This window comes from Haliaeetus albicilla, chromosome 14 (assembly GCF_947461875.1).
Source record: "Haliaeetus albicilla chromosome 14, bHalAlb1.1, whole genome shotgun sequence".
NCBI lineage: Eukaryota > Metazoa > Chordata > Aves > Accipitriformes > Accipitridae > Haliaeetus > Haliaeetus albicilla.
The window spans coordinates 23,948,646-23,961,141 of NC_091496.1; the positions used below are offsets into that span (position 1 = coordinate 23,948,646).

Consider the following 12,496-nt stretch of genomic DNA (forward strand, 5'->3'; position numbering starts at 1 on the left):
TATTCATATTTCATTCTGTTTTAATCTAAGCAGTTAAAAAATGGAATTTTACCCGATTGCTCAGGTATTTGAGTATCAGTAGACACACATTGAAAGACTTAAGTTGTTCGTCATGTAATAAGTGATACAAAAAAAAAATATGTCCCTTTTAAGTCCAAAGTTCATCACCCCCTCCAGCCAGGAAGGAGGAGGATGTCACTAATAAGGAATCTATGTTGGATTTGAGGAACTTTCTATTTCTTTCCATTTTCTTCTCAGCTCCTTCCTTACACTGGTTAGAGAATCATCACTTGCTCCCTCTGAGCCTTCCTGATTCTACAAATTCTGTGACTGTGACCAAATAGCAGGCTGGGCGGATACAGATCCTACCTGAGGATACTGCTTGTGACTGGTGTTAGTACAGATGAATGAAGTTGATGGGACCTGTGTCAGTTTCCCTGCTGGTTTCAGGGTTCCCAAAGAGGGATGCAAAACTTCCTTGAGTCTTGCTAATTTCATGTGGCTGTTATGGAGGGCTGAGAGTTTCTGCACATTCTCCACAGCCTCAAAAAACAGTTTGCGCATCTGAATCATTAGCATGGTTTCTGAAACAGTAAAAGGTAGAAAACTTTTTTAAAATAACAACATAATTTCTGCTTCAGTCCTCCTGGAAGGCTATTTATTGATATGTCTATGTACTAGAGTATCTCCAGTTTATGTAGTTCCACAATATGATCTGTGTTAAGGTAAAAAATCAAATATGACTGGATAATATTTTCTCTCTAACACTAGACACTGAATTGTCCAAGTGGAAAACTTTGTCATTTCTTTTTAATGTACACTGATGTACAACGTGCACATCTTAAATGGTCCTCTTATGAAGAATATTCTGCTTGATATACCTGCAGTTAGCACATAAAAGCAGTTGTATAACTATTTGAAAAGATTTTCTGTTTGTAGATTAATTGGAATGAAAAGTGTTAGACTCCGTAGATGAATTTATTTTGGAAATCTCTTCCCATTGCTGTTTTGTTTTGGAGAAGGTATGGTGATTGGAATTGCTTCTGCTTTTTTTTCCTCTAGGTTTGGATAACTTGTGTTCACGGACCAACAGCATCAATATTTTAATACATGGAAAAATGGCAGAAGATTGTGCAAAAGTTATACGCCATGGGGTAAAATATATATATATTTTGTTATTTCAGGAATTGTTTTCCACAGATGTATTTTGACTTCTTATCTTGTCTTTGTATAGCTATCACCAAAATTAGAAGTAGCCTATTCATTCAATTCAAATCTATAAATATGAACTAGAAAAAACCTAAAAGTATTTGCTTATGTATGAATCTCAATGATAGAGGTGTGTTGTGGTTTAACCCCAGCCAGCAACTAAGCACCACGGAGCTGCTCACTCACTCCCCCCCACCCCCCCCCGCAGTGGGATGGGGGACAAAATCAGGAAAAGAAGTACAACTCGTGGGTTGAGATAAGAACGGTTTAATAGAACAGAAAAGAAGAAACTAATAATGATAATGATAACACTAATAAAATGACGACAGTAATGATAAAAGGATTGGAATGTACAAATGATGCGCAGGGCAATTGCTCACCACCCGCTGATCGACACCCAGTTAGTCGCTGAGCAGTGGTCCCCCACCCCCACTCCCCCCAGTTTAGATGTGGCGTCCCATGGTATGGAATACCCCGTTGGCCACTTTGGGTCAGCTGCCCTGACTGTGTCCCCTCCCAGCTTCTTGTGCCCCTCCAGCCTTCTTGCTGGCTGGGCATGAGAAGCTGAAAAATCCTTGACTTTAGACTAAACACTACTTAGCAACAACTGAAAACATCAGTGTTATCAACATTCTTCACATACTGAACTCAAAACATAGCACTGTACCAGCTACTAGGAAGACAATTAAGTCCATCCCAGCCAAGACCAGGACAAGGTGTCATCCATTTATGTTCATAATTTGAATGTCTATTGCCATTTGATAAGATAGATTTTAGAATTAAATTGATTTTCAAAAGTTACACTGAAAGCTTTTTTAAAAAAAAAAAAAATTAATTCAAAACTACCTACACGGTCTTCTTTATTGGCTGGGTGCTGGCGTCTTGCTTAATCAAAGATAAGAGCTTGGTTTGATTAGCACCAGGGTAAAGAATATTAACAAGTCACCCTACAAGTTTGTGAGACAGTGCATTGCAACTAAAGAAGGAAAACAAGCTGAAAACAATTACCTCAGCTTAATATTTTTTATTAGATTGCATGTCAGTTTGCTGACATTTTAATATTAGCCAGATATCAAATTAAAGTTAGTGTACAATATGTTATGAGCTCATGTTAGTGCTTTTTCATTTGCAATATAAATTCACACTAAATGATACAATGGTTTGGGCTGGAAGGGACCTTTAAATATCATCCAGTTCCAACCCCCCTGCCATGGGCAGGGGGACATCTTTCACTACATCAGGTTGCTCCAAAGCCCCATCCAACCTGACTTTGAACACTTCCAGGGAGGGGGCATCCACAACTTCTCTGGGCAACTTGTTCTAGTGTCTCACCACCCTCAACATAAAGAATTTCTTCCTTATGTCTAATCTAAACTCTGCCTTCTTTCAGTTTAAAACCATTGCCCCTTGTCCTGTCACTATGGGCCTTGGTAAAAAGTGTTTCTCCATGAAAAAGATGGAAAGTTATTTAGTGGAGAAAATAGGGCTTTGTTTTCAAGTAATTAGAATTATTTGTTATGTACAAAAGTTAAAGGCTTTCTTAAATATGGAAATAGCAATGGCTTAGTTAGAATTCTGTCAGGATTTTTCAGCTTAAATGGACTAGTACACCTTAACTCTGGTGATCTATATGTTGAAAAAGGTAAAAATTATAGCAGACCTCAGGGCGTGTCATCAAAATATCACTTAAAGTCCAAGTTGCTCTGAATTTATGGAACATTTTAATTTCAGTTCAGAGACATGTATATTCTTTTTATGTAATTCTACCTAAGGTTAAATGACTTTTGCTTGGTTCCCAGCTGTTTGGGTTTTTTCTTTAGAGGGAAAGATCTATTTATATTCCTTGAGAGTGATCTTGCTGTTTCTGGATATTAGCTTACACCCTGAATTGTATCAGCTTCAAAGATGCATGCATCAGTTCATGAGATATATGGGACCAAAGCTGCTAATTATGTGCTTATAAATATTGAGACACTGAAAACTTTTGTATCGCTGTGTTTTCAACATTGTTAATCTGACTAAATTAATATGGATTTGATGAATATGTGTAAGTGAGAGAGAAGGAACTGAATGTTTAATTATTGCTTTTACCATGTAGACAATCCTCAAACAGCAGGTGACATACACTGGCTGCCTCTTCAAATGGGTAAAATAAAAGTATCTTGCCCCAAAAAACGTTTAGTGTTTCTCTCTTTTCAACACATGAACTGTTTTGAGATTTTTATCACTTTGCAAATTTTAATTGAAGTCAGTAAAGAGATTTGGAAGTTACAGAACATGTTGGACAGACTGACTGACAGTGAAATTTATCCCTAAAAAGCAAGGCTAAAAAAACCCATTTTTATAAATGTTTAGTGAATAGTTGAAGAAATTTATTTGAAGTTATAGTTGTCACCTAGTGCAGCATTTAAAAAAAAAAAAAGCAGGATCATGTAGAGGTGAAAACTTCCCATGGAAATAAAAGATGCTGGGATATATCTTTGTAGACCCTTCTCTCTCTTTGTCACTCTTACCTTGCCTTTTTTCCAGTCACATAATTTGTTTTGTTAATTATTGAATTAATAATGATAAATAATATTAACAATAATAATTAAATACATATTAAAATGCATGCTATATTTTTAATGAATATGTAAAATACTTCAGAAGTCTTGCTTAGCAATGTGATTCCTTGTACTTTGAGGATTTTTTTTCTGGCATCATTTACCACATGGCTTCCATCAGCAGATGCGTCATGAACTGAACAGGTTAAAACTTTGTTTTTGAAGAAATCACTGAGTCTAAGAAACATTTTCCAGCAAAAGGTGCTGGCTCTGACAGATAGCATGGTGGTAGCTCTTGGAAAGTATACATTATCTGTGGTGTGTAGTCTATTAAATAGAAGTCTGGGCGTGAGGAAAAAGAAATTCTATAGGACATCTTCCTCTATTTACATCTAGTGTCTCCTCCAACCAGCATAGGTTATGTGAAGGAAAGGTCAGTCACACCTCCTGACCGTGAAGGAAAGGTTTCGCAGAATTCTTTCAAATTAATTTAGCCATAAGGAATAAAAATTACCTAGATCCTTTTAGTAGAGACAGTTTAGAGATTGTGCTATTAATTTGACCTCAAAATTGGTGCATGGCCCTTTTCAGCTCTTTGATATGTGTGACCTTGAGGGAGCAACAAGGAGGGGCTTTGGACTGGGTGGTAAGGTGTGTAGGTCAGAGAGTATTCCATTTTATATTGGATTCTGCTGTGCATCAAAGCCTTGTTTTAGTGTTTGTCGTATGCCATGTTAAAGAGAGAAACATGTCTTGAAGATCAGCAAAATCCGTTCAGTCTGTTTAGGGCAGAAATATCTTTTACAACTGTCAGATATGTATAAAATAAGAAGTGACAGTATACAAATTTCTCGATTCCACAGAATTTTGACAGCAAATCCAGGATGGGAAGTTCCTGAACTAATTTGGTAAATATACAAGCTGCAGAATCAAAGAACAAACCAGTTCTATTGTCCTAATAAAAATACAAATCTTAAACAAGGCCCTGAGCAGCAATTAGAAGATAGATCAGTACTAAAGAGCTGAGTAGGAAACCACAACCCACAGGCAACAACCCTTAGGCAGCTAGAGTGGGCTAAAACCAGTATTTGGTCTTCCCCAGTGAACTGAACCTTCATGGTACTTTCCACATGTCTCAAATGAGATTTTAATTTTGGAAGAATCTGAGGGAACAGAATGATTTCTGAAACTAGCAGAGTTGCAATTTGGCAGTTACGAAGTGGATTTAATTTTTAAAAACCCAAAGTTTTAGCCATTAAAGAATTACTTCAGTAAGGTCCAATACTTTTTGTTTGCTGCTTACAATTTCAAACTTCACAGTTTTGTAGATTTCCGTATCGTACTTCCCATACTGTAACAACTTCAGCTAATTTGCCTGGGGGGAGGAGCAGGCTATTCCCAAAAATGTGAATAACAATGTTGTTGTCATCTCCTGAGAGTCTTCTGGTTCTGTAACAAAATAACCATAGGGAAAATATTCTTTCCTTTATTTCTCACTTCTTTTGAATGAGGGGAGTAGGATTTCTTTTTGCTGTTTAAAATTGTTGTTCAATTCTTACAGTTTGTGTATGTATGCAATATAATACATGTCTGTTGACGTGAAAATCCACCAATTTATGTAAACGGCTTTGATTCCTAAGCCAATTATAAGAGAACTTCTAATAACTGCTCTTAGCTAAAGGTGAAATGGAAACTAATCTATTTTTGAAAACTAATATAGCATTAAATTTCAAAGCACTGTGCAAACCTTATTTAAATTTTTTGCATGTTTAGAAACTGTGAGTCACAACCTGTCAAAGTTGACTGTGATTTGTAACAAATCTGAGACTATACCTGTTCTTTCTACATGTAAAACTAGATTTTGAGGTTAGTGCTGTCTTTTTTCCTCATTGAAATTGCATAGTCCTTTCACAGGTGTGTTTTGAGTGCCGTGTTACACATTGCATATTACATAAGAGTAATCACCAGTGATCTAACATTATTCACAAAAAAAGTTTCCATTTGTTATCAACCTGTTTAAAGGTTTTAGTTTGTGTAATTCTAAAGTTCCTTCTGACACAGGAGAACAGGACAAGTCAAGTCAGCTGTACAGAGCTCCAATCCTGACTCAGCAACCAAGTCCCAGAGTTGTGTGCAGCCTGCAATCATAAAATGCTGAAATAGGAATAATGTATAGTAGGGCATAGATTTTTAGCTGAAGGTTAATTGCACTGTTGAAGGAACACCATGAGTAGCATCAGCAACAGTGAAAGGAAAGACATGTGCTAACACATGGCTTCTGCAAAATAGCTGAGTTTCCTGAAGCATGTGTTTGTATCTGGAAAGACTGAAACAACTTTAATGTATGTTAGCAGGGCAGTGGGTTCCAGATGCAAGGAATACTGAGTTGTTTAATCGTTTTGACCGATTTTAACTTAGCTCTGGGTATGGCTTACATGTAGGTGACTTACATATTATCTTTTAGTCAAAATATACATTTTATTCCCATTTATGACACTACCTGAAAATCATGATGACCTAAGTAGTTTTGTTGTGTATTAAACTGCCTGATCAAACTTATGTTTTCTGCAGTAATTTTTTTTTTTTGGCAAATCCTTTAATAACTAAATATATCACTGTCACTTAAGCTAGCAGCCTTTCTTTTTCTTGCACAAAACATTAAGATTTTGGATCTTAAATCATTTAGAGTAGCATTGTTATATTGCTGAAATAGCAAAAAAGAGCCATCATAGTGCAATATTTGGCTAAAACTGTCAACTTTAATCAGAACAATCTTTATTTGTTGTAATCAAATCAACACATGAAGAAAAGTCATTCAGTAAAAGCTTATGGAAGTGCCTTTGGTAGAAGGTTGAATAGAAATAGGGTTCTGAGTCTAATATGTTTATTGGAATGGATCACATTGGTACAGCCCTGCTATACAGTTCTGATACCAAAGGAGCTGACTATAAAGGAGCTTTATGTTGTATCAGAGTTCCCAGCATCATCTTTGTTTGGTCAGATACCTTTCTTATCTATCTCCTATATGTATTTTCTATCTTCTCCTCCCCCTGCCCCCCCCCCCCCCTTTTTTTTTTTTTTGTAAGGTTACTACTAAAAAGGTGAGCTGCTGCAGGGACATAAATCATTTACCCCTTAAATAATCCTTTGCTTGTTTACTTTCTGGTGTCTGAGGAACTTTATACCAAAGTAAAAGTGCAGTTGTGAATGCAATTGCTTCCTGTGCCAGAATCTCAGGAGTGACTCCAGGGAAGTTTGTAATGTCTCTTTTGCTACCAGAAACCTACCTATTGATTGACTTACCTATTTGACCCTTAAGGAAGAAACTGGAAGATGTTGATCCAACCAAAACAGAAAGTATCTACAAGGAGAGTCTCTTCAAAGTGCAATTGTAACTCAGTAAGAAATAAGCTCTGAGAAAAGATTGTTTTGTCACTCCTGATCCGATGTGTGATTCCTTTTCTAGCTTAGTTAAGCTTACCCAGAAAGGAGTCAGTCTTCAGGATATTTGAAGGGTAATGATTCTTTTGCTTTATTAAATGTGACTCTTCCCCTCTAGGCCTTGTCAAAATTAGCACTCCATCACAGTACCATCAAGAGTGTGACAATTTTAGCGGAATTTGAAAAAAAATGCTTGCTGGCATTGATTGGAAATATGAATTCCATGGGTATAAAAACTAAAAAGAGAAACTTAAAGGCAGTGCTTAGAATTTGTTCAGGATTTTTGTTTCTTGAAAGTTTTGAGACTTTAGGATGAAATTTCACATCACATACTCTTAAAATAGAGTACATGATACAGCCTATGTAATCATCTGTTTATCACCCTGTCTCCATAGGACACCTTCATAGTTGCAGGATATAAGTTGGCAAAATCACCTACAGCGGGACTGGATGGTAGACATGGTTGCCACCTAGAGCTGTCTGAAGAAGCTGGATCAGCCATTTATGTACGTGGGTACCCAACTTTTTTTACCTTTTTTTTTTTTCTCCAAATTAAATCTCCAATTAAAATTTTGCTTTACAGCAGAAAAAACCAATAAAATCTTTTAGAATCTGGAGTGCTACAGATGATTTTCACATGTTCATCAGGAAACAATTAGGGCACGTTTGTGTGTTTGTGTGCATACAATTTTATAATAACCCTAACCATGCAAGACCCAAATTATGTCAGGCCTCCCAGGTAAATTTCTACTCGTTGAGTGCAGAAGTTTGACCTTAGTTGGCTTTAGATAGATCCCTAGAGCTGTTTAAACCATTCTCATGCATAACACAATGCAGTAATGCAGACAAGGTAGAGGGTGCACGAGTGGTCTTAGATCTGTCATTTTTACTTTTCTCTGGTCTATGACTTTGTACTGCTTTAATTCACATCATTACACTTTGCCTTTAAAATACGTGGATTCCTAGATTCTTAATTTTTAGAAGAGGATTACACCCCTTTTTTCTGAGGGCCTTTCCTTTGTTCTTTTATACTATTCTCACATCAATACTGTTTATCTTAAATGCTTCCATCTGTTGAGGTATGGGAGTGGAGATACCCTGTTCTGCTGCTGCTTCTATTTGTCTGTGATAATACGTCAGCAGTACATGTTTGTTGAAGCCACTGTGTCTTTGCTTCAAGAAACATTTGCTACCCTTTTTAAGCCTAAGCATTAGTATTTTAAAAGTTATAGGACTAACAAAAATTACAGAAGTTTAAATACCTAAGGATTTAGGATATTATTCTACACTTGGAAACCTGTAGTTGGGTGGGGAGAGGGGCTGGGTGTGGAACGAAACTAAGCTTTCAAAAACTTCGTTGGACATTTCAGTGGAATATTTCTAATATTTCTTATGAAAGTTACCCCAACAGTTATGGGCATCTGGTGAGAAAATGTTGTAAATTTTTAATCACTGTAATGGTCTGCTACTGTTAAAGCAAAGGATGATAGCACTGAACTGAACTCTCGGTGATGATGCTGTAAACTCCGTTCTGTAGTCAGTGAAAAGGAAAAGGCACCTCCATGGAGAACAGTATAACTTTATACAACATGGTGATTGCTTTGAACCTGTCAGCCAGATTTTGAAACAAACTTAGAAATAATTATGAAAACTTAAACACAAAATCACATATAAAAGAGACTTACTAAAATAAATTCTGTGCCAATGACAAGTTTTGAACTTTTGTCTATATAATTTTGTCTGACAATAATTTTAAATTTCAGAAAAAAAGCTTTTTTATTTCAGAAGGGCATTTTTTTCCAGAATTGACCTCTATAGATAATTAAAGATTGACATGCACCTCAATGAGAAACAAAATGAATTAAAATTATAGTGCATTCTGTTTCATGATGTTATCTGTTGATAAGGTGGGTATGTGTTTGTATTATGTCAAATCACCATACTTAGTTCTTTAAAAGACCTTACACTGAAGATAAGTCTGGCTTGGTAAGTATGGCTCTAAAAGCTTAGGAACTACCTTTAAATAGAATTTATCCCATTCTGGTGAATTTGCCTTGACCTTTTTTTTTTTTTTTTTTTTTAAATTTTTTTTTTTTTTTTTACGCCAAAGGAGAGTAATGAGTCACTGAAAGTAGATCTGCTCTAAGCATTAACATGTACAAAACCTAAACCCATTTAAGTTCTCTGTTAAGCAAGTACAGTTTTAAATTTGTGGCCTTTGACTTTCAAATGCTGACTCTACTAATGTGACCTGACTTACATTCAACTAAGTGCATTTCTACTTTAGAAAATGTGTGTGTTATTTAAAGTAGCTTTTGTCTGAGTGTAATTGGAGTAAATATGATTTTATTTTTTTCTGTAGGATAAAATTTTACTAGTTTCAGAGGTGATTCACATAGCTAAAGTGTCTATAGTGCTGGTCTGTATTTGCTTATAGAGTTATGTTTGCTTTAGAGTTATCAAATGTTGTTATATTTGCAGTGCCTTCGATTTTGTAATCAGAAAGTTTGCTATGTTTTTGTGTCCTCAGATTTATGCTAAACCAAGAACAACTGCTGCTCCAGAAACTGCATCTTTGGTGAGTTTGTTTGGGATGTTTTTAAACCACGTGAGACCAACTGCATGTAAATAAGAACGTGTGGAATTCTTTTCTTTCCTGTTTATTTTACTTCCATACTCTCATCCCTGCAGTCATTTGTTTAGCTTTTAATTTTGCAAATAATACTCCCGCAAAACAGGATAAAATATTAAAAAGTAGTACTTTTTCTGTACTTGCCATATAGTTCCCATCTTGATCTCAAAATAGGCTGCATGTTGGTTTGGGAAATATGAACTAGAAAGGTAACTGTTGCTCTAAAGAAGGTTGTATGCTTGTGCTTTAAAAAAATGGAAATATGAATCTTCCTTTGATTTAGAATCAGACTTCATGTACTGGTCTTAACATTTCTTTTGATGACTGTTTGGAATAAGCCTTTATGCATCTAAATTAAAATTCTACAGGAAACAGTATATTAAAGGCAGAGAAATTGGTATGAAATTTTATTGTTCTTTATCATAAGGTTAAAGATGTAGTACCAAAGATGATACAGCTTGGCTTCATGTTAATTTTATGAAGACTTTCATTTTTTTTTCCCCTGATATAGCAATTGAAAACCAGTTTTCAGTCGGTTTGGCAGAACTTGTATTCTTTAAAAGAGACTAATCAGCCTATAATGTAACCTTAAGATAAGAGGAGAGTCGTCCTTAAACAGTAGAAGGTAGTCCTTCATTCCTCTAATACTTCAACAAGTGTGGTATTTTAATAAGAAGACTTACTCAATGGCTGAGAGGTACGCCCCCCTTTCCAAGACAGAGATTCTGTGCAGTGACACTGCCAATAAGAATTACAAAATTATTTATGTATGTGCTTTCAAAAGCCCTTTGGATGGACATGTTAAAATCAATCAGTAAAAAAATTACTTTCCATCATTCTTTATTATAATGACTTTTATTCACCTGTTTCATGTATTGAAACTTACTTGAACTGGCTGGTTAGTTTATCGTAAGGAAGATGCAATCACAAAAAGAAATGGAAATAAGTCTTGTGTGCTTTATTGCCTGTGAATATATGTATATATATTTAGCTTTAGAGTCTAAAGTGAATAAGACAGAAAGAAACAGGTAACTTTTATTTTAAGATGAAATAAAGCATATCTGAGGGTGGATGGTGTTAAAAGACAAAATTCTGGTGTTTGAATAATTTTTCTTTTGTTCCCTAATTTTATCATGCCTTTTCAGTCTGTTGCACCAAAATATGTGTATACTCCTCTGAATCATCTTAAAGATGGAACTGTAGTGAATTTGTATGGCGTTGTGAAATTCTTCAAGCCTCCATATGTAAGCAAAGGAACTGGTATGTACTTTATTCAAGAGATTCCTCTTCCAAACAGAACTGTTCTTACTATGTTTGTTAAAAATCAATGAGAACAACAAAATCAGGTGGTCCTTTGACCATGGTTCTCAGCTAACATCAAGGAAACAAAACAACGAATAGGTAAGGGGTATCAGAGTTGGTTTAGGCAGACTGGTGGAGATAGCAAATGAAGAAAGTATTTATCAAGCTAATACTATCAGTACAAAACAAGGAGAAGGACCTGTACGGAAAAAAAAAAAAAAAAGTACAAAAGCCCTGCACCTGTCCTTGTGGGAAAGGGTTGTTGTGTACCTGCGTGCAATTCTTCCTTGAGATTTTGACAATAAGTGTTATGATACACTATAAATGTGGTGACAGCATATTTGTTACTTGTAGAAAGTGTGCAACAACTGAATCATTTTTTCTGTCTGTGAGGTGAACACCTAATGATTTTGCTAGTTTTGTTAGAAGATTGTACCATTTCACTAGGTGCTCAGTAAGTATACAGCTAGGTGATGCTCCTGCTGAATTTGATTAAGTAGAATTTCTTCTCTGATTCAGAGTTTATCAAAGTATTTTCTGCTTACTATACATTTACTGTGCATTTTAAAGTTTGGGGGTGTTTTCCCCTTCTAAATGTATTCCTAATCGAACAAAAAGGAAAAGATTATGATGGTGACTGATTTTTGTGGTCTTAATTATGCATGCAAGTTTCCTGAATAATGTCAATAGCCATGATTTTTGGCTTCTAAATACAGAAATTTAAGAAGTGAGCATTAAATCAGAAACAAGAGTTAGTGGCTTGTCAGCAAAACCTTTTGCAAACGGATCTGTGTGATCTTACTCGCTCAAAAACTGCCAGCAGCAGTCTGAAGGTGATGCACTCAAGACAAGGCAGTAAATGCCTTTGTGAGAGCACAGTGCTATACCCGCAGTACCATGGCTTCCAGAATGAGGTTTGTTTACAGTTAGGTAGCTTGAAACATAAGTGAAATAGCTGAAAGCTGTGCAAACATGGTGGTACAGCCAAAAAAAGCTCCAAGTCCAACTAAGGTTCAACTAATGGGTTCACTTTTTGAAGACCAAGCCATCTTCAGCCTCTGTTCGAATCAGTTTAGAGTGTATGAGTGGGAGGAACACCTAGGAGGTCTGTGCAAATGTGTGTATGCTAGTTTTGGTATGTTCAACTGAACCATACTGATATAATCTGTATTGTGGGCATGCTTAGTTACTTCCATTTGGTGCATGTAGTATTCTTCTAGATAGACATACTGGTATGAAAGACCCTATTGACAGGAAATTTTTGCTCTCACTTGTAGCTGAAGTGTGGCTTCACTGTACTTGTAGCTAAAGTGTGGTCTAATGCTTGCCCAAGGAAAAGAGAAGATGTGTGCTGTTCTCTGGGCTATCA

At 35.9% G+C, this 12,496-nt stretch overlaps 1 protein-coding gene across 4 annotated transcripts in view; it reads left to right on the forward strand.

The window, feature by feature from the left end:
* POT1 (protection of telomeres 1) overlaps nucleotides 1-12,496 on the forward strand; it is an 82,599-nt gene that overhangs the window by 13,821 nt on the left and 56,282 nt on the right. For 3 of the 4 annotated variants that reach the window (XM_069801988.1, XM_069801990.1, XM_069801989.1), the window contains 4 exons: nucleotides 1,063-1,154; nucleotides 7,589-7,699; nucleotides 9,724-9,771; nucleotides 10,971-11,085. In XM_069801988.1, coding sequence (XP_069658089.1) covers nucleotides 1,063-1,154; nucleotides 7,589-7,699; nucleotides 9,724-9,771; nucleotides 10,971-11,085 — 366 coding nt within the window. Of the gene's footprint in view, nucleotides 1-1,062; nucleotides 1,155-7,588; nucleotides 7,700-9,001; nucleotides 9,101-9,723; nucleotides 9,772-10,970; nucleotides 11,086-12,496 lie in introns of those variants that run through there. The other variant, XM_069801991.1, reaches the window with a different exon arrangement.